Source organism: Pteropus medius, unplaced genomic scaffold, assembly GCF_902729225.1.
Source record: "Pteropus medius unplaced genomic scaffold, Ma_sr-lr_union100, whole genome shotgun sequence".
Lineage (NCBI taxonomy): Eukaryota > Metazoa > Chordata > Mammalia > Chiroptera > Pteropodidae > Pteropus > Pteropus medius.
Window position 1 is genome coordinate 23,146,617 of NW_024340849.1, and position 22,622 is coordinate 23,169,238.

A 22,622-nucleotide genomic window follows, 5' to 3' on the forward strand; every position below is an offset into this window, starting at 1 on the left:
ATAAACTGAAATAAGAAGAATAGATGAGAAATACAATAGATTCTTTATGTTAAAGGTCATGTATGGTATGCAAGTGCAATATATACTAAGTTTAGTGATGTAGAAAAATAAGGAGAGAACATATTTTTATTTTTCCAACACTGTGCTTCAGAGCGAAAACCCAATGAACACTAATGTAAACAATGGAAACTAAAGTAAACATCACAACTTCACAAGGGGCTATAAAAATGATACAAAGATTGAATGATACAAAGCTGAATCTATAGAGACCTGAAAAGAGAAAATACATTTTATGCTCCACACACACAGATACAAACAATGAACCACCATTATACATGTAAGCTGCTGTACAGGTGGACAAGAAAACATTCATAAGCTCAGAAAGCCATTTGAAATGTACGAAAAGCCAGAATGCAAGACTGCATGTAGCAGGCATGCTGTGACGCAGATACTCATGTACAGATAGGCTTTGAAAAGAGAGAATTCTCATCAACTGCCTTTCTCAGTTCAGAATGTATTTTTGAGTGGATAAGAATGTTATTAACTTTCGAGTCTTTGCATGAGGACATCCTTATCTGTACCGGGAATTAGTGGGGAGTCTGGGTGATAAGGATCCCATAACAAGGGAACACTTTGTTTATTGATCCTGAGACATCCCCAGGAAGAGTCGCAAGGAAGTAGTTCAAAAGATTTGGGCAATTCCTCCTTGCAATATGCCTTTTAATCATTTAATAATCAGATTCTGAAAAAGCTCAATAACTTGTCATATCTACAGAAAGGGGGTCACTCCAATAGGTACTTCAATTATTATACATCACGCTTCAAACCTAGTGACATTTATTTAGTCAAGCTCAAGTACATTGCATGTAGAAAATTGAAATACATTGTACATTTCAAGCATCATGAGTTTTTTTTTTTAAACTTCATCCTGGGTATAAGAGCCTAATTTGTGTCTGGAAATTTATTATCAGCTATCTCTTCTTAGAATTTAGTTTGACTCCAAAGTAATTGAAAGTAATGAAAAAGCAGCAAAGAAAAATTACTTCCATCTTTGCCTTCTTGAATAAACCCTTGTTTTCAAGATTCATCTGAGTTTTTTCTAGTTGTTCAGTGACTTCAAAATGTCCTGACATAGAGAAAAAAAAATACTTCTACTAATCACAGAGAAAAGTTAGCTATATTAGTATTTTATTGTATTTATTTTATTCACTTTTCTTCCTCTCTTTCTTTGTTTCTTGGACAATGCTGTACCCTGGATATTAACATCTATTTAGCCTTGGATGTTTCAATGAGAGTTTATAATTTTCTAGAACTTCAGTAAAACTAATCAACAATTCTGGGAGCCATGCTTGCATATCAAGTGGGCCAAATGTGGATTGATATTAAAAGTTAATCAGTAGGTTATACGTCAGTTTAAAAAACTTATTCCTGTAAAAAATGAGAGTGGGACAGAAAAATATACAAACCAGACTAAATTAATCTCAGTGATTTCTAATTAGTATACGTTATTGTACAGTCACCTAAAAGTAATAATTGTGATTTGACTTACTAACCTATCATTGACTTTTCCTTTCTCCAGATTATGGATACCTTCTCAAGTATAAAAAGATTTTCTGAGTTAGAATTTGCAGTTTCTTCTCTTGTTTCTTCTTTGCCACTATTAAATCGATGCCATTAAAACTTGATCTTAACTTTCCCAATATTGCTCATGAGTATGAGTACTGCTTTCCAAGAAGAGATACTATGAAGATAGACAAAACAGCACAATTATTACATGATTTTTAGAGGCTCAGGATTTTTCACTCCTTTGATAATTTCCTGGAGAAGAGATAAGTCTTTGGTTATATCCACAGATATAATTCTTTAAAATAGAAGTCACAAAATAATTTTATTTCAAAGTAAGCTATGAGCAATTGTTATAGTTTTTCACCAGAGAGAAGGTATTTGTTTGTGAATGGAAGATAGGAAAAAAGCAGATGAATTCTAAATTTGTGAAGAAGTGAATGCTTTAAGGTAAAAAAAAAAAAAAAGTTTGCATAAAGCAAGGATAAAGGTGTCAAAGACGTATTTCACTTTCAATTTTTTGTTTGTTTGTTTGTTTGTTTTGGACATGGGTGTTGCTGTACCTAGACTTTTGGCCCTGACATGGTACTTAATGCAGAGTGGGTTTGGTAATGTGGAGATTAGAGCTGTTTCCTCTGGAGTAGAGAATTGTTTCTTAACATTGAATAATTGAAAGGAAGCTTTAAAAGTCATGAAATTCTAAACCTTCCCATCCCTACTTCCTCAGTCTGATGCTAGATCATGGTTGTTTCCTGAACTTTATTTACCCTTAACTGCATCATGTACACAATCAAACTCCTTAATGCTGTGGAGTTCCCAGTATTGCCTGGTGAAATCTATGACTAATCTTGTTTATTTCATTTGGTAATACTGGGACCATGAGAAGAATATTTAGAAATGTATATTCATTTTATGTAGAAGTTCACATTTCACGTGCATTTTCTTTATATAATCTTTATGCAGAGCCGATTTCTAGTACTTTCAATTCTCATCTATTTCTATAACATCTGTACCTGGGCAAAAGAAATAGTTCAGAACTGATATGTTGCTATAAGTCCAAAGGAGAAATTCAGATCTTTGACTCTGAAATAGAATTGGAAGTTAGTATATAGTCAAAAAGTTAAAGTTCAGAAGAATACTGAGTTTTTGGAAAAAAATTTAAATCATAAAGGCACAATAAATTATACATAGTTTATCTCTAATTTAATTGATTTTCTTGCTTTATGTTTAATTGCCAGTCATTTTCCCTCCCTTACATTCATCTGCCTTAATATTTACCATAACTCGGTTATATATATCCTTGAAAATTGAATGCAAACTCAACAGAGTAGATTTAAAGATTTAATTGGCTTTATTAAATGATTCAGGAATTGGGCGGCAAACCAGCTAACAAATAGAAGTGTGCTCCAATGAGTTGTACAAAATGAAAGGTTTTATAGGCAGAAAGAGGGTGCAACAAGGAAGTTAAGAGAGTGCATTATTTCAGGCAAGGTCACCTTTCCTCAGGAGAAGGCAGGAGGTCTTAATAGGCAGACTACCTCACTAGTGCTGACCAGGAAATTTCAGACTGGTTTAAATTTCACTCTTGGGAGAGAGCCAAACTACAGTTAGGTTCGGTGTTAAATCTTGGTAGGACTTAGCAGAAGTGACTCCATTTTGGGCCTTCTTGTTTCTTTTTAATGAAATATTCTTACCTGTGTAAAATGTGAAGCAATGTTAAGGATATACACACGCAAGTTTTGGTAAAATTTTTTGGAAAAAAACACTATATACAAAAGAATACACAAATCATAACTAAATAATTCAATGAATCAAAAAAAAACTTAGTAACTACTACCCAGATTAAGAAATAAAATATTAACACCCCAGAAATCTCCATTGGGCTCCATCTCAGTTATTGTCTCCTACAAAGATAATCACCGTAAGATTTCTACTGATTAATTTTTTATTTAAATAAGTGAATCTTATAGTGTATACTTATTTCTGTCTAGTTTTTTTCATTCAACATTATATTTTTGAGATTCCTCCTTGTTATATATAGCATTTTGTTTTTTTTCATTTCTGTGTGGTATTCTATATATAAAGTTATTTATCCAATCTAGTATTGATAAGAAAGGAAAGTTGTTTCCAATTTTTGGCCACTGCAAATAATGCTTATATAAACATTCTTGTACTTGTGTGTATTAATCTCAATTCAAAATTTAGCAATGAATGGAACTGCCTATGTCTATGTTCTGCTTTAGTAGATATTGTCAGTCTTTCAAAATGCTTATACCAATATAAAAGCCCCAAAGTATCTGCATTTCTGTGTTTTGGTCTGTGATCATTTTCCTTTGTTTAGTTAACATTTATTGGTAATAAATTCTCTTAGCTTCTGCTTTTCTAGAAATTTTTTTCACCTTGATTTTCTTTTACCTTTATTCTCTTATCATTTTGAGTTATTCATTTATCTTCAGACTTCTGTCATTTCTATTGAGACATCAGATGAGCCTTATTATTGCTTTTTGAAAGAAAATCTCTCTTTTTTTTTGTTTTTAAGTCATTTAACTATGATATGCTATGTAGTTTTCTTTACATTAATCTTGCTGAAGGTTCTTAGGGCTTTTTGAATATATGGGTTGATAAATTTCATTGGGTTGGAGAATTTGTCATTTTCTCTTCAAATTTTACTTCTACCTTATTTTATCTTTCCCTCACTTCTGAATTGTGAAATTACACCAATGTTATTACTTTTCCCATGTCCCATATGTCCCTTAAGCTGTTTTCTGAATTTACCATACTTTTAGTGCTCTGTGCTGTAGTCTGGATATTATCTATTAACTTTTTTAGGGGATCCATTAATCCTCTCCACTACTATATTCAATCTTCTGCTTATTATATTCATTCATTTCTGGATTTTGAAAACTATATTTTTCAGTTGTAGAATGTTGGTCTGAGTCTAATAAATTCTAACTCTCTGGTGAATAACTCCATCTTATCATCTCTTTTATCAAAAATATGAATGACAGTTATCTATGTCACTAATCCATGAACTTTTTTGTTATTGCACATTTTCTTCTCAGTTCAGTTTCTCACTAGGCCCGATATTTTTTTTTGATTGAAAGCTGGACATTGTGTATGAAAAATTGTAAAAGCTCTGGATGATATTTCCTTCTTTAGATTGAGTTTGAACATCCTCTGGTAGGGTGCCTTGTTGGGGAATAATCACAATTATCTATTCAGCAACTTAGCTCAATGGAGCCTGGGTTGTGTTTCTAAAGGGCTCATTCTACTGCTGCCCTATCCTCTCTCCTTAATGCATTTCTTCAGTGCTCCCAACCAGAACCTGTGGTGATTACTAAGCATCTTTTACATTGGTGATAATAAGCATAATTTTTGTCTCTCGAGCACTATGATTCAGCTGAAACCATAATTTTGTTTTTCAGTGGCTTTCTGCAAAGTTGAAGAATGAAACATTTTTCTTGGGCATAAAAACACTCAGTGCAGGAACTATCTCTATGTACCTCCCTCCTTTCCAGAATCCCAGCCATTTCTTTCATAGCTGTTTAGGCATTCCCTAACTCCAATTATTGCCTCTCCAGTCTTCTGAGATTGCCAAAAAATCTGCGCGCATTTCTGTTCCTGAGCTGTTTCTTTGTTTGATTTCTCAGTTTCTTATTGATTTTTAAAAAACAGCCAATTCCCTGAGAAGAAAAGTGACTTGCAGAATATATCAGCTCATGTCTCTGCTGGTTCTCTTATATCTTGGCCCTTGAAGATTTAGTTGCTTCATCAATTCATAAATGCTATAAAGCAAACTTTTAAAAACACGTTTTATGTGAATGTCTTAATTATTCTTGGCAGATGTGCCAAACATAAATCCATTATAGTCTGAAGAAAAGTCTGTGTACGTTTTTTTGTTACTGAAAATATGTACTGATATTTGTGTGTCTTTATTTTGTATAAATGATGTTTTTCTATAACTCTGTTTCTTCAATGTAATATTTTATAAGACATATGTTCATTAGAATATATATATACATATATACATACATATACATATATACATGTAAACTTTCAGCTTAGCTTTCTGCATGTATAGATAGGTAGATAGGTAGGTAGGTAGGTAGGTAGGTAGGTAGGTAGATAGATAGATAGATAGATAGATAGATAGATAGATAGATAGATAGATAGTTTATTGCTCTTAACTCCAGGATAATATCATATAATTTGCTTTCAATACAATTTACTTATTCATTCACCTTGTGATAAACATTCACACGTTGCCTTCAACTTCTTGCTACCACAAACAATACTATTGTATATAATGACATGCATGCCACCTCATGGTTCTGTGTGAGAATTTTTCTGTGATTATATGTGTTAATGAGGGGATGATTGGATTGTTTTATATAGATAGATAGATAGATAGATAGATAGATAGATAGATAGATAATTAGTTACTTCTTTAAATGACATTCTACTATAAATATTTGAAAATTATTTTGTGTTGATGTTTAAGTCTATATCTTTTAATAAAATATTATATATTTTAATATATTCTCATTTTTCTTAAAATTCTTAGTAATCTTGCATTAAATAATACATATTTAAAAAATTTCCCTGCCCTCCAAGAGTTTATATGTTTTGAAAATTATTTGTTTATTGTTTGAAAAGATATTGTCAGTAAAACTGCCCACCCTAGGTAAGTGTTCTAAACCTGGAATTATGTCGATCTATAAGTGGCTTGAAAAAAATAATGTCTAGTAAGAAGTTATATTTCTGTTTTTCTTCAGTACTTATCACAATTTTGCTTTATGTATTTAGTGGTGATGGAGCAGCATAGACTTAAAAATGTTGCTTATTTATTGTCAGTATATACTTTATCAATATAAGTTACGTATTTTCTCCCTTTTGATATTTTTCTTGACTTTTTAACTTAATTTTAATTTTTTATATTGATATATGTTTTTAATTTTATTAAATTTATTGGGATGACATTGGTTAATAAAATTATACAGGTTTCAAATATATGATTCTATAATATATCTTTTGTTTATTGCATTGTATGTTCACCACCCAAAGTCAAATCTCTTGTCACCATATACTTAATGACCTTTACCCTTTTCTACCTCGTCCTCTCTCCTTTTTCCTCTGGTAACCAGTATACTGTTGACTGTGTCTATGAGTTTTTGTTTGTTTGTTTTATTTATTTGTTGCTTTCAGGTTTATATCCCACATATGAGTGAAATCTTATAGTTCTGGATTTTTTCCATCTGACTTATTTCGCTTAGCATGATATTCTCATCTTTTTTATGGCTGAGTAATATTCCACTAATATATATGTTTTATATATTTATATAAAAAACACTTCGGTTGTTTCCATGCCTTGGCCATGATGAATAATGCTGCAATGAACAGAGAGGTATGTATATCTTTACAAATAAATGTTTTCAAATTCTTCAGGTAGATACCCAGAAGAGGGATTGCTGGATCATATGGTAATTCTATTTTTAACATTTTGAGAAATCTCCATACTGTTTTCCATAGTGGCTGTACCAATTTACATTTCCACCAGCAGTGTATGAGGGTTCCTTTCCCCCCACAATCTCTCCAATACTTGTTATTATTTATCTATTGGTAATAGCATTCTAACAGATGTGAGGTGGCATCTCATTATGGTTTTGATTTGCATTTCCTTAATAGCTAGTGAAGTTGAGTTTCTTTTTATATATCTGTTGCCATTTGTATATCTTGGGAGAAGTGTCTGTTCAGACATTTTGCCAAGTTTTTAATTGGATTTGTTTTTGTTGTTGTTGTTGCTGTTGAGTTGTATGAGTTCTTTATGTATTTTGGATATTACTCCCTTAGTAGAGATGTTGTTTGCAAATAAATATCTTCTCTTATTTGATTGATCATTTTTTCCTTTTGTTGATGATTTCTTTTGTTCTGCAGAAGCTTTTTAATTTGACATAGACCTATTCATTTATTTTGGCTTTTATTTCCCTTCCTTTGAGGTCAATTTCATAAAATCTCTCTGAGACTGAGGTCCATAATGTTAGTACTTATGTTTTCTTCTATGTATTTTATTTTTTCAGATCTTATATTTAGGTCTTTGATCCATTTTGAGTTAATTTTGTATGTGGTAACAAGTAGCAGTCTAATTTCACTCTTTTGCATGTGGTTTTCCAATTTTCCCAGCACAATTTATTGAAGAGGCTTTCTTTTCTCCATTGTATGATTTTGGCTCCTTCATTGAAAATTATTTGCCCATATATGTGTGGGATTATTTCTGGGCTCTCGATTCTGTTCTGTTGGTCAGTGCATCTGTTTTTTTCTGCCAATATCATGCTGTTTTGATAATTGTTGCTTTTGTAATATAATTTAAAGTCAGGAGTGTGATGTCTCCAGCTTTGTTCTTTTGTCTCAGGATGGCTTTGGCTATTTGAAGTCTTTTGTGGTTTCATACAAATCTGATGGAGTTTACGGTTGTTGTTGTCCTAGTTCTTTGAGAAATACCATTGGGATTTTGATGGGGATTGCATTGGGTAATATATTGCTTTGGTTGATATGGTCATTTTAACTATGTTGATTCTTTCAGCCCATAAACAGGGATTATTTTTCTGTTTCTTTGTGCCTTCTTTAGTTTCTTTTATTAATGTCTTTTACTTTTCTCATGTCCATATTTTTGATCAATTATAATACATTATTTTATTTTAATTTTGTATTTAACTCATTATGAAACCATTTATCTCAGAGTTTGTAAATCTTTCATGCTTACTTAGATAATTACATTTTACTTTGATTTTTTTTGTATTATGTTTATAACCATTTTAATTTTCATCTTACTACTTTTGTTTTAGTTTTTTATGTCAGAATATATATTATCGAGTGATTTATTAGACATTATTCCTTGTCAATTATACTAGTGTTTTTTAAATTTTAAAAATAAATATATATTTCATTAATTATTAAATAACAAAATATTTCTTACATCTCCACTATTTTAGATGGAAAATTTAGTATACTTTTACTGCTCCCACACTTCCCAACATGCACATAAACTAATCTCATTTTTATTGTTATTTGAAAGCTAAGGTAAGTCTCACTTAGGAATAAATTAAAAGAGAAAAGATGAATGTGTTATGAGGAGCTAGCAAGAAATACCTCAAGGTAAACTGAAACAGGACCAGCGTCTAGAAAGGTTCTAGGACAAATTCTTGTTGAAGAACCAAGATTCAAAAATTGGAGATGTCATTTCAAAGACCACAATTTCAATACAGGCCTTGAATGTAAAGATAAAATGAAGTCAAGAGTCATGAAAAAATTGGCGCTAAGATTATGAATAAATGGAAATCTTATGAAATATTTGGAATGAGCATTAGTGGAGGCCTTTGGTTTATCTTTTGAGGAATTATTGTTATATAGCCAATAATATGTCATCCTGATTTAAAGAATTTCACTAGAGAGAGTTTATAAGAATTTAGATCTGAATAAATTCATGAGTGCTGCTAAATCAGAAACTTGAGAGTCTAAATTAAACTCTAACTGACTCTTAAAAGAGAGGAAAGATATGGACAGACATAGAAGATGAAAGAATGCAATTCGAATGTAAGAGCGATGATGAATCTACAGTTATGAAGAAAAGGGTTAATAAGGATAGATTAAATGTGATGGTGATAACTGTGGGATAGTTTTGACCAAGCTTGGTAGAAAGTACCAGGTTAAAGAAATATGAATGTAATTATGATGTAAGAAATATTTCTGCCCCCAGTTCTAGAGAAAAGGCTGTCCATTTCTCCTGTAGTCTGTAAGCACCATGAGGGCAAAGATAATTTTTATTATATTGAACAACATAACTCCCCTACTTACTAAAGACCTAGGAGGTAGTATATGTTTAATAAGAATGTGTTGAAAGAAATAAAAGAGAAAAGAGATTATAAGCTTTCTTTGGGTTTGGACTAATGGGATTTTCACTCATAAGAAATTAAAGCCTAATTTAGGTTGGCACATAGGAAATGCTGAATACATTGAAGAAAAACAAATGTAGAAATACTGCATAGTGAAGGGATTTCTGCAGTAGCGATTGGGAAAACATTTGTCTTACAGGATTTTGACTTGGCTGTGCTTGTTGCATAAATCTATTCCATTAACATTAAAACCAGCATTCTTAGTAGAATGATATGGAACATTAAAACAATTTTCCATTATCCATTACTCATTATAAGATACTTTGTTCTACTCCACCCACATACCAGTAAAATGTCTTTGTATTACTAATCTGGGTATTGCTATCAATTACTGAAGATCATTGTAACATTTCCAAACCTTTAGAAATTTTCTTTTGCCTAACAAAAGGTTATAAATATGTCTACCAATAATATTTTTAAGTAAAGAAATAGAGAAAATATAGACTAAATTATATAATGAATAAACTAAACTATAAATCAAACTAGAAATTAAAATAAACAAAATGAATAGAATGGATAAAAACAATCAATAGTCTTTAAATTCAACTGTATTTATTAAAACCAAATTGAATATAACTGTTCTGTTTATTGTTTCTCAAAGTATGTACCGACCTTTGTTATCGGAATTGGAAATAAAGTAGGGTAAATGCTGAACTATTTCAACAGTCAAGGAATCATTCTGAAGTAAACACTGCCACTTGTACAGAATGGTCTGTGTTTCCCAGGGCAGGAACTTATTTGAGGCTGTGTTTTGGGTGGCAAAAAGGAGGTTACCTAGCAACAACCCCTCCTCCTAAGTCTCTGCTGCAAGACTGGTATTGCTCCTAAGCAAATTGATTACTTGTTTGCTGGATCTAAAAAGAACAATGTAATAATGTGGTAGGGTATGAATCTCAATCATAAGAAACTTACAGGCTTTTACTGTATCTTGGGTCAGCTTCCCACTCCTCATCTAGTGCTGCTAGAAGTTCGTCTAAAGAGATTGGATATTCACCGAATGAAATGTAATATTCACCAAATGAAAGTGAAACATCTGATATTTTAATTAATAATGTTTATTTTTAGTTTGCTTTTAAATCAAGCAATGAAACAGTTACTACATCCACAATAGCACTAAGTCTGGGCAAAAGGTAATTTTATCACAATGTGTCCTTATAAATGAGACAGCCTAAGGTGGGATAGGGTCTATAGAAATGGAGTTTAAACAATCTGGACAGGTTTTAGATGACAGCATTTTATCACTTGAAGGTAAAATTAATGAGATACTAATTTATACAAAACATACACATAAGGTACTTATGTTTACAACAAATGAGTTTAACCATATGTTAGCAATAACTTAGCCAGAAAACACACTCTTTAGTAAACTTCACACCATATCTTTTGTCTACCTTTGATATACATCACAAGCAAATGTCAGTCTTCTATCTAATAGGTATTTATTTCTAAGGACAATCTCACCAGATGCACGCATAACTGAGGAAGTGAGTAATCTGAGTGAAAGATAAGAATACAAAACACAGATTCCGTCAATGGAAAATTAAATACAGTAAATTAGTTTGTGTTTTAATAGCATGAAGATAGAAGTTTAAAAAAATCTGTTAGAAGAATGTTAAAATGTCAAGTATGTGGGAGCAAGTAGCAAAGGAAAGAAAAGGGACTTTGGTTTATAAAATTTTCCATGATGCAAAAGACTGAATGAAACCACTTTCTCCCCAGACTCAGTCTTGACGCTCAGAGCTCTTCTTTCCAATGTGCAGGAACCTGTCAATTGTACAGTAGCTTTCTGAGACTCACCCAGTACCTCCTCCTTCCCCATCTCAGCACACATTGAATGTCATTTGCTCATTGAGCTCCAGAGCAAAAGAATTCTTTGCGGAGCAATAACTGACAGTTGGCATTACAGCCTGAGTTCTCTCCTTTGGAAAATTACTAAACATTTGATTTTTAAAAAGCACACTCTTAAGATTAAAATTAATCAGAATCTGACACCATATTTCCCAGTTCCTCAACCCCAGGAATACCATCAGTTCAGAAAAAAAAAATGTTTTCCTTTGAAAATAACTAGTAATTATCAATATAATTTTAGATATTTGTCTGATCTTATAACTATTTTGCACAACCCTATTAGAAGTCAAAGCTTTTAACCAGAAATGTCATTCCAGAAGCAATCTCATTATATGCAAAAATCATAACTGAGAGTGAGTCTGAATACAGAAGGGATTATTTCCATCTGTTCCTAAGTACTCTAACTGGCCGAATGTCGGATATTAAAGGGACAAGAGCTGACAGACGAAAGGACAGCATCAGCAAAATGTTTAGACTAATAATTTATTAGAAAATAAACAATTATAATGAGAAACTTATTTGATTTCAAATGGATCAAATTAATATTCAATTAACTGTTTTCTAACATAGGTATATCAAAGAAAAATTCAGAAAGCAATATATTCGTGCATTTTACAATGGTTTTTTTGATACAGAAATTTCTCTTTTCTTACTCTTCCCTTAAATTGCCTCTCTAAATCACATTATTCTTAAAACTCACAGACACATTTTTACTGATCTAGATGATCAGAAGATTTTATTTTAGAAACCGACAGTGATGAGTTTTGGGGCTCATCTCTATGTGCCTCTGAGCCCCCACAATATAGTGAAGCTAATATCCAGTAGTCCGACAGTTAAAATAATCGATGAGTGTGTGCTGAATCCTCAGGAGAGAAGGGAGGAAGAAAGAAGGAAGGGGAGAGGAGAAGCTTGGAGAAAGAAGGGGAGGGGACAGGGGCTGATTTCAACCCTTTAGCGTCAGGATTGCGTCAATTCGGGTTTCAGCCACGTCTGGAGTCTCGGAGACGAGCTTCTCAGAAGAGCCAAAACAGGAACAGGGGTGGCAAATCACTGTGCGAGGGCGAGTGGACCTCCCTCTTTGCCTCCTCCCTGTTCCAGGCGCAGATCCCCTGGGCTCTGCGCTGTTGTTTTCAGCACTCGGGAAAGCCGGCGCTTCAGATCGAGGCAAGTGCACCAAGCCAGGGAGTTTCCGTTCAGTACCTCGGACAGAGCCACGCAGCAAAAAAATGGCTCCGATCACTACCAGCCGGGAAGAATTTGGTAAGCAAGTTACTGAACTTATAACTGCGGTTATTCCTTGAATACTCCGGGTGGGCTGTTTGTTTTTTGTTTTCTTTCCTGCGGGATGTTGAGTAAAGATTTACTAGGTAGTTAATCTAAAATGAAAATGAGAATAGTAACCGGACAATTGTGGCTTATCTCTGTTGTTTCTCCCTTCCTTAGTATCTTTCTTCTTAAAATTGCCTACTGCTAGGGCTATTTTACATCCCGGAAGTTCCTTAAACGTTCAAGTATAGCTCTGTAAATTGCAGTGCGCACTAAGTAAAGGAAAAGAGGTCTGTTTGTTGGTTTCATTAATCCTATAGGTGATTTTATTTGTAGGTAAATCTGTATTTCACTAAGGGGAAGCCGAATGTCCTTGTGATTACATAAGGATTTGATCTTGGCATAACACAATTTATATGTCGAGGGTTCGAGATGTATATTTTATTACAGAGTGTACCATGAGGACGTTTTCTCTGCTATGTTTTTATTGTAACCTGGAAATATGTTGCTAGTGAAAGAGACAGAATCCTATGATGCGAGATACAGTTAAAGGTATATTTGAAATGAACAAGCTGAGTCCATTTCATTTCATAGGTGAGCTAACTGAAGCTCAGAGGAAGAGGGAAGTGTTGCAGGTCAAATAGTTAACTAAAAGAGACGGGAAACTAGAATTAAGACTCCATTTTTCCAATTAAATTACCCATTTCCTATACCTAATTTTTGGCACCATTGCTTTTCTTTTCTCTTTTAGTAAATAAAATCAGATGTACTTCTTCAAACAAACAAACAAAAATCACAATTTATGTCTCATTATATTTCAAAGGCAAGATATAAGAGTTTTACTTACTTTTACAAGTATTCATTAAAAAAAATTCCACAGAAGTTTGTAAATAAGGAATATTGCCTACAAATACATGATAATTATTATTAAACTAAGTAAAATGATGGAAACTTTGCTCTCAAAAGCTTAAGACCTATCGGTAGAGAATATACTGGGAATAGGTAAGTGAGTCTTTCCATGGTATATTAGATATTTCACCATTTGACATAAGTATCAAATAGAAACAATTCATGATATTATATTCAGAGATGAGTTTCATAGCCTTCCACTTAGGTAATTGAGTTTATATTGTTGTGATGTTTATTCCTAATTTTTGATCTGAAAGTCAGAAATTTTCTAACATTGAGGCATTTTCAGTGACCATGCTAGTGAAAAATATGTTCTAGCATGGGCCATCAGTCAATTTAGAACAAAAATCATTTTCTATTGCTTTTATTGTTTTTCTTGCATTAGTTCATGACTCTGCTTTTGCTCCCTGGCCTTGTTTTATTAGTCCAAGAGTGAATTTTTTTCCCCTCCACAAAGACTTGAATAGAAAGAAAGGTAAAAAGCTGACACTAAGTTTAGCTGATTAGCTTTAGCTCTCACCTCATTCTTTTTCTGTGGCATTCACTGCTTTTCCTATTTGAGGAATTCAAAGGTTTATTTTTTATCTCTATATGATTTAGTTTCTTGATATAATAAAACTACAAGTTATTTTATTGTTTTGTTTTGTTTGCTTATTTATCTTCTTAGACACTTCTGCTCTTATTTGTCATTTCTTAATCTGATAGTCTTTGAGTTTAGTATTGTGATTACAAAGTAGATAGGCAGAAGATTTGGGGGGATGGGGAAGGGAATAACAAAAGACTATTATTGCAGGGGTTATTTAAATGAACCTTAACCCTTTCCTGACTGGGAGTTTTAACTTTGTTATTCACTATTTGTGATGAAAAATAGATTGAAATGAAACTAAATGAAGATAATATTACATTAGTTATATTCACTTTGGCTATGTTAAAAGTTGACTCAACCGATGCATTGTGGATAGATATAGCAATACCGCGTTTACTTACACAGTTGTTACTAATCATTTGTTGGAGAAATGTACTTACATATGGAACATGATAAGCTTCATGCATAATCAATGTTACCTAATCACAGTAATTTAATGACCCTTGTTGAAGGAAAGAATGCCAATTTCAATTTGATTACTATTTGCCATGTGGAAATGTGCTAGGAAAAAAATCAGTTATGAATAAAACTGAACTCTAAATTATCTATATTCACTCTTCTCATTACATGTTAAGGAATGATGATTTACTTGTAGCTATTGTTCAGTTTTTATTTTATTTAGGTGTAATTAATTTGTACTTTGAACAATTAAGTGTTTGTGAAATTTTTAGATGGTATACAAGGAGTTTGTAGTGTTATAAATTACATATTATTAATATCCTGTTGTTCATTGTTTTGCTCTTTTTTCTCATAATATATGTGCATTTCTTTTACCACTATTTAATAATTTGGATGGAAATTATTAATGAGTTTGTGATAATGGCAGATAATGTTCCACAATTTTTTAAATTATCTAAATCACTGAGTCCCTAGATGTTTGCTGCATGGATCCTGGGTAAATAAGGAACTACTAAGAATACAGAATCTTCCAGTATTTGAAGAATGTGCATTTAAAGTCCCATAGTCAGTAAGAATTAATGCTTCTTGAAAGCCTCAAAATGTCAATGAAAACATAATGAAATTAGTACTGACCCATCATGCTATCGTTGGCTCGTGTTATTTGAGAAAACAAAGGTAGGTCAAAGGTTTTTTAGCATCCTCACCCCTGACCCAGATATAGTTTCATCTTTTTATTTTATTTATGGAAAACTACTGAAATGGTAAAGTTTCTCTCATACTATATTTTTTTCATGTGTGTCACACAGAAAATGTGTTTATTCCTAAAGGTGATGTGAAATGTATACATAACTCATATACAAAACAGTTAGAAAGTAATTTACTCTGTGCAACCTACAACAATTGCCAGCTCTAGTATGCTTTTCACATAGGCTTTTATCTCCAACTCTGCTCATTTAATGTATATTGTTGGTCATTTGATTTTTTCAGATGAAATCCCCACAGTTGTGGGGATCTTCAGTGCCTTTGGCCTGGTCTTCACAGTCTCTCTGTTTGCATGGATCTGCTGCCAGAGAAAATCATCCAAATCTAACAAGACTCCTCCATATAAGTTTGTGCATGTGCTAAAGGGAGTTGATATTTACCCTGAAAACCTAAATAGCAAAAAGAAGTTTGGAGCTGATGACAAAAATGAAGTAAAGAATAAACCAGCTGTGCCAAAGAATTCATTGCATCTTGACCTTGAGAAGAGAGATCTCAATGGCAATTTCCCCAAAACAAACAAAGCTGGCAGCCCTTCTGATCTGGAGAATGTGACCCCGAAGCTCTTTTCAGAAGGAGAAAAAGATGCAGTTTCCCCTGATAGCTTAAAGTCCAGCACGTCCCTTAGTTCAGAAGAGAAACAAGAGAAACTGGGAACCCTCTTCTTCTCCTTAGAGTACAACTTTGAGAAGAAAGCATTTGTGGTTAATATCAAGGAAGCCCGTGGCTTGCCCGCCATGGATGAGCAGTCGATGACCTCTGACCCATACATCAAAATGACGATCCTCCCAGAGAAGAAGCATAAAGTGAAAACCAGAGTTCTAAGAAAGACCTTGGACCCAGCTTTTGATGAGACCTTTACATTCTATGGGATCCCCTACACCCAGATCCAAGAATTGGCCTTGCACTTCACAATCTTGAGTTTTGACAGGTTTTCAAGAGATGATATCATTGGAGAAGTCCTTATTCCTCTCGCAGGAATTGAGTTGTCTGATGGAAAAATGTTAATGAACAGAGAGATTATCAAGAGAAATGTTAGGGTAATTCATTTTTAGTGCTTAAAGTATTTATAAACAATCTTTTATGTAGCTATTTTATCTAAGGGATTTTCATTAAGATGATAAGTTTTGTACATATTATCTTTACCATGTTTAATTATTATTAATATAATCAAATGGGAAGAAGAGGAATAAAGTAGATGAAAAAAAATTTAACCCATGACTGAAATGCTTAAAGTATTTTAATGATATAAAATAGATGTCCTTTTAGATATTTAAATATCATTTATATAAATATTTTTTATTAATTTTTATCACAAGTATTTTGACTAAGCTTCCACTTAAACTAAAATGCAGGCAAATACTTTTATTCATAAGCAAGTTAACAAAGATGTTTCAAGGTCAGCATAATTTAATTTGAAATTGAAATTGAAATTTAAAATTAAATCAATTCATCCTGAGGATTTGGAAGTTGTATTGACTTTTCATATAATTGCTTTTCAAAGAGGAGACATCACATCATATTGAATTATAAATATTCATCTTCATGTTATATAATAGGAAATGAGTTACTCTGTCTTCATAGTTATACTACTTTGGTAGTTCTGGGATTATTAGAAAACGATAAGACATCAATTAATCAAATTTAATCCTATTTTCACTTTAAATACAGAACTCTTGATTTCAATTGTGGTATTTCAGAATAACTTGTGACTATAAAGCATAATTTTATAGAATTACATAAAGCTCATTGTTGCCTTTGTCTCTTTGTTGAAATTAATGAAGTCAAGGTTTAGAAATATTAAGTAGCTCATTTGAGATATTCCGCTGTTTAGTGGGACCATGGGAGTACAGATCAAGGCCCTACTCTTATTCTTCCTGGAAAGCTTATTCATACAGCTACCCCATATCAGCTTTGGTATAAATATATATTGAAGTTTTAGGATCTCTGGCCCATTCTTAGTTATAATCAAACAAAGTTTTCATTTTGTTACTTTCAGTTAAAACTTGTACTTGAATTCTTGGTAATCTTACCTAATGTCTTTAAAGTACAAATAAAACCTAAGTATCATGTAAAGAAGGATCCTGTGATACTGTCTAAACATCAAGCAGTAAATATTGAGTAAATTCCCCAATAATTCATTCCTTGGATTAAATAAGGACTTTGGGTGGGGCTGGTGGCAGAGAATTTTTAACTCCCTCAGTCCTCTTGGCCAGGAGAGTGGTGGGGGTCAGAATAAATTTCCGTTGGCCCGAATTCAAATTCCAATAATATCAGTGCTGAAGAATTTGAAATTAAATCAAACTTAAGATGAGTCGTTTTGCCCTATAGATTCATTCAGAGGACTAGACAATTTTTGTTATTATTAATAACTTCAAAAGTATAGATTTAATTTAAAAATCAAAAGTTAAAAATACCTCTATGTAGGCTGTATTCTACCCTTTTAAACGTTTCTTGTAATGGGTGTGGCTAACTCATTACATTTTTTAAGATCCTGTAGTACCTAAAAGGGCCACAAGATGGCAGGCAGTTGTTTTTAGGAGATGGTGCTGCGCAAAAGCTCGTACTTACTCTTGGATTCTTTGGCATGCTAAAATAACGAGTAGAAAAATTACATTTCAATTACAATGGTATTATATTGCTTTAAAATGTTAATATAAGTACAAATTTTAAAACTAAAAAAAAATACTTATATCACATATCTCTTTGTTTAGAAGTCTTCAGGACGGGGTGAGTTACTGATCTCTCTCTGCTACCAGTCCACCACAAATACTCTCACTGTGGTTGTTTTAAAAGCTCGACACCTGCCTAAATCTGATGTGTCTGGACTATCAGGTAAGAATGCTTCTGAAAAAATCAGGTTCAGTGTATAAGTGAGTAATACATTGGACAAAATAGTTAACTAACATAATCGTGATTTTGATTTACTTTTTTTCACTATCACAAGTGAAGTGATTTTTTTCTGTTTCTCATTTTATGGAATAATAATATGAGCCAATGCCATTAGCAAGAAAAAGAAAACTACATAGTTCTATGATCTAAGCCAAAGCTAGTACATGGTAGATGTATGAATGCAGTTAGAGCTGAAAACAGTGATGAATGCAGAGATGAGGGGCCATTGCCAAAAATACAGTGATGGGTATAAAATTAAGGTTTGGGAGAAAAGTTCTTAATTTTAGTATTTTAAATGAACCACCTACTCTTACAGTTCCATTATTTTTTATTTTCTTTAATTTCTTACGTAACTGCTTTAAGAATTAGCTTTTTTATTTTGTGACTAATTAAAAAATCTTGTATAGCATAATGAGAAAGAACACATAACCTATGGATTAATATTATCTGAGTTTAAATCCTAACCCTTTCTTAGCATAGTAACTTTGGGTACATAATACTATTTACCTTGAGTTGGATTATGAGAACTAGAAAAATATAGTTCATTAAATATCATCTAGTTCTATTATTATTATTATTATTATTATTATTATTATTATTATTATTTGATAATAGAAATTAAACCCATAGTCTTTAAAGGTTTAGATTAGGGAGCTAAAATTAGCTCATGTGCTGCAACCAGAAAAAAGGCAAAAATAATATAATTAAATGTGCGATAAAGTGATGTGATCCTAAAATCCACACAATAAGGGTGACACGGGGAAAGTCAACACTGAGAAATAGGAAGCAAACCCAGAAGGTGATTAAAGAAGCACAGAAAAGTTAAGGCCAAAAAGGGCATTACCTTTGTGAATCGTAAATGCCCATTCAGAAAAAAGTTGCCCAAACTTAGAGGAAAAAGACTTATTCCAAGTCATACAACTCAGTAAGTTTAGATGTTTATTTTCTTTTTTTTCATTTATCCCATTCTCTGGAATGAGTTATTAGTAATCAGAAAGTCATCAGAACATTCTGTTTTCTTCTCCAGTATGTCATCTCTTCAGCCTGTCATTACAGTTTCTTCCCCATCCTCTGGGTTAGAACTGTTTTCTCTTCTGTTGCCTTCTTGGTTATTTTCAGTTTGTTGACAAGAGAGAAGCCAAGATTTTTCTATATTTTCACTTTTTTCTGCCTCATTTTTATTTTAATCACATTTTATTGGCATGTAGTAATCTCTAAGGGCACCATAATGTTGAGGTCAGTTCTTCAGCTGGATTCTGTCACTGTACTGTCTGTTGCTTCCTACTGCAGATCCCTATGTCAAAGTGAACCTGTACCATGCCAAAAAGAGAATCTCCAAAAAGAAGACTCATGTGAAGAAATGCACCCCCAATGCAGTGTTCAATGAATTATTTGTCTTTGATATTCCTTGTGAGGGTCTTGAAGAGATCAGTGTTGAATTTCTGGTTTTGGATTCCGAAAGGGGATCCCGCAATGAGGTAATTGGGCGGTTGGTTCTGGGAGCAGCAGCAGAAGGAACCGGAGGAGAGCACTGGAAGGAGATCTGTGACTATCCCAGGAGACAAATCGCCAAGTGGCATATGCTCTGTGATGGTTAGCATCCTGACTATGAGTTGGAACTTGATGATTTTACTAGGAGAGGAACAATTTTCTTTCTTTCTGATATGTGATTACTAGCTTGTGACAGCAAGCTACCTTTTTTGTTGTTGTTGTTAGAAATGGATTGAATTAGCTGACCAGAAAGTAACTGTAAATGTGTATCATGATAATTTCCCCCTTTACTAGAGAAGTTGGATAAATTTTCATAAAATAGTGAAAGTTGGATAAATAGAGAAGTTGGATAAATTTTCATAAAACAGTGATTTCCTGTGCAGGTTACCAGTGCTATAAATATGAGTAGTCAAGCATTTTATAAATACTGCAGTGCGATCCCAGGTTAGGGGTGTGGTTTAGAAAGTGATGATGTCACTGGAACATGTCACTGGAAGGCAACGTGATTGTTAGGATTTAGAAATCGAAAGCATGTGTTCACGTATGAAAATTCATCCATTTTTCTCTAGGTGGGGAAATCAATTTTTCTTTAAATCCAAAGATATTCTAGAAGTGTTCTCTAGTTTGTTTTTATTAGTTATGTCATGTAGAAATGGTGTCCTGCATATAAAAGTATATGGTCATTTCTCTTTGGTTTGTAATTATTTGATACAATGTTATCATAAGAGAAATAGATTTATTTCAAAAGGACAGTGAATAAACTGAGAAATCATTTTATTAAAGGGCTTAGTTGAGAACACTGTGGTTGAAATATGATTTTTCTCCCCCCTAGGGTTATATGTGAGTCAAAATGTTGTAAAATATAACCTCACATAAGAACCATGGCCTTGAATTATTCACTGCCTGTCACAAGTGTCAGTGTGGTCTAAGAAAGCCCCATTTACCTTTGTGAAGTTGTTAAATTAGCTAGTGGGTAAAGAAATAAACTTCAGCTAGAAATCCAGTTAGAGATGCAGTTTTCTTCTAGGAAATATGTATAGTATGCAAGTATACATTCAAGGCTTTTCCTTGCACATAGAGAGGGCATGGCTACCGAAGTTAAGTCTTCATTTAGTTGTTCTCCCCCAGAAAAGATTAAGCTATTATTTGAAAACAAACAAAAAGACTGAAGTTTTAACCATGCCAGACAGAAAGCATTATTTAAACCAATAAACTAAGCAAGCCTAATATAATTTACATATGTCCACACGAAATATATTTAGGCTGTCAAATTAGCACAATAAAGTATGTCTCACTATCTTTTCTAGGCTAATTTGTCTTGAGCTGTTTTCTGTGGAACAGTTTATATAGACTTGTGTCTTTTACCGTTTTTCCAGTTCCAGGGCTCTGAAATTCATTAAAAACCCATTAGAGTAAAGCAGTGCCCTGTGATTATTTGGAAAGAATTAACTTGAGGTAATGTCACTATATTTGAGTTTTTAGTTAGGTATGAGTGAAACTCGGGTACAATTGAATTATTAAATATGCAAGTTAGAAAATAAAGTCTACTGAAAATTTTACATTTTGAGTCAGCTTTTGTGTCAGTACTTTAGCGATTTTTGAGAATGTGTTTGATATCTCCGTGTTTGTAAATTCTATGACAATGCATTTTCAAAACAACTTATACACGCTTTTTATGACTATGCCCAATGTAAAGAAAATGTTTTACATTCTATAGGTAAGAAAACTGAAATCAACCTCTTTTTTTGTGTTTTAAGATAACTTTGGGATTAAAAAGAATATTCCCTAATCATTGTCTTCATTCCACCACAAAAACACCCCACAGCATCTTGGTCTGCTCAACATTCCTATGAAAGGAGCATAAAATTAATTGCAGTCAGTGTGTGATTTGGGGAAGTCGATGGCCTTTTTATGTATATGTACTTGGTACATGGGCCATAGAATGTAATGTATTTTGGAGCTCTGAAAAGTTGTGAGGCATCCACCCTAAGTATCCTTCATAGCCGTGAGAAGTTCATGGTGGTATCAACTGAAATACAATTGTTGAAGGAGGGTAATTTTATTTTTTAAGCAGAACAGCAAAACCAACAACAAATACTTTTTAAATTACAGTGACTAATTTGTAAATAGTTTTTAGTTTTTACAATTTAAAGTGTTTTTGAGTATGAAAAGTTGAGTAAAATTATTTGCAACTGCTGTTAAAGGAAAGAAAGAAGAAAAACTAAAAAAGAATTGAAACAGGCAGGGACGTAAGTGATCCCATCATCTTCTGAAAATTGTACTGTTTTATTATGTATTACAATATCAGTGTGAATATCTTGAATTCTGTTACAAATCCTGCACTGTATTAAACATGTAAATTACTTGTCTGATTAGCCAATCTCACCACCCTAATGGGGAAGTATTCACGTTTGAAAAACTGTGTAATTCAGTAACTGACTTGTTCTGATGTTGTAACTCAGTAGAAGTGACTTGGAAGGAAGCATGGTGTATGAGATGGTGTCTGTTCTTTCGTGCCAGCTCTGTACGATGTTTGTAAGACTATGTTTGTAAGACATGAATAAATTGCTGCTTTTGCCCAACGGATTTCAACTCAAACTTTCTGCCAATGGACTCTGTAAAAAGGCTTCTCTTACTTCTTTCTAAGCTTTCACGTTTCCCTAATAGATCTCCTGGCATAGATTAGGGAACATTTGTAATTGAGCACCGAGGTCTTCTATATTTCTTATTTTATTTTGTTTAATTCTCATAACAACCATCTGGGCCAATTATCATTATCCCTATTATACAGAAGCAAAACCTGAAACTGAAGAAGCTTAGGTGATTGACTCAAGTTAACACAGATGGTAAGTGAAAGGATTTCACGGTACCACAGTCTTCCCTCGACCCTACACCACTCA

At 32.9% G+C, this 22,622-nt stretch overlaps 1 protein-coding gene across 1 annotated transcript; it reads left to right on the forward strand.

The window, feature by feature from the left end:
* Positions 1–12,248: 12,248 nt before the first annotated feature.
* Positions 12,249–22,308, forward strand: SYT4 (synaptotagmin 4). Its single transcript, XM_039842632.1, has 4 exons — positions 12,249–12,620; positions 15,568–16,379; positions 18,054–18,174; positions 19,522–22,308. Exons 1-4 carry the CDS (start codon positions 12,587–12,589, stop codon positions 19,827–19,829), a joined length of 1,275 nt encoding a protein of 424 aa, XP_039698566.1. The 5' UTR covers positions 12,249–12,586; the 3' UTR covers positions 19,830–22,308.
* Positions 22,309–22,622: the final 314 nt, after the last annotated feature.

Excerpts from the sequence above, each read along its gene's own strand:
- SYT4 (XM_039842632.1), top strand. The coding sequence starts at position 12,587 with ATGGCTCCGATCACTACCAGCCGGGAAGAATTTG. Across the intron at positions 12,621-15,567 it reads TACCAGCCGGGAAGAATTTG|ATGAAATCCCCACAGTTGTG; the intron begins GTAAGCAAGTTA and ends TGATTTTTTCAG. Across the intron at positions 18,175-19,521 it reads TGATGTGTCTGGACTATCAG|ATCCCTATGTCAAAGTGAAC; the intron begins GTAAGAATGCTT and ends TTCCTACTGCAG.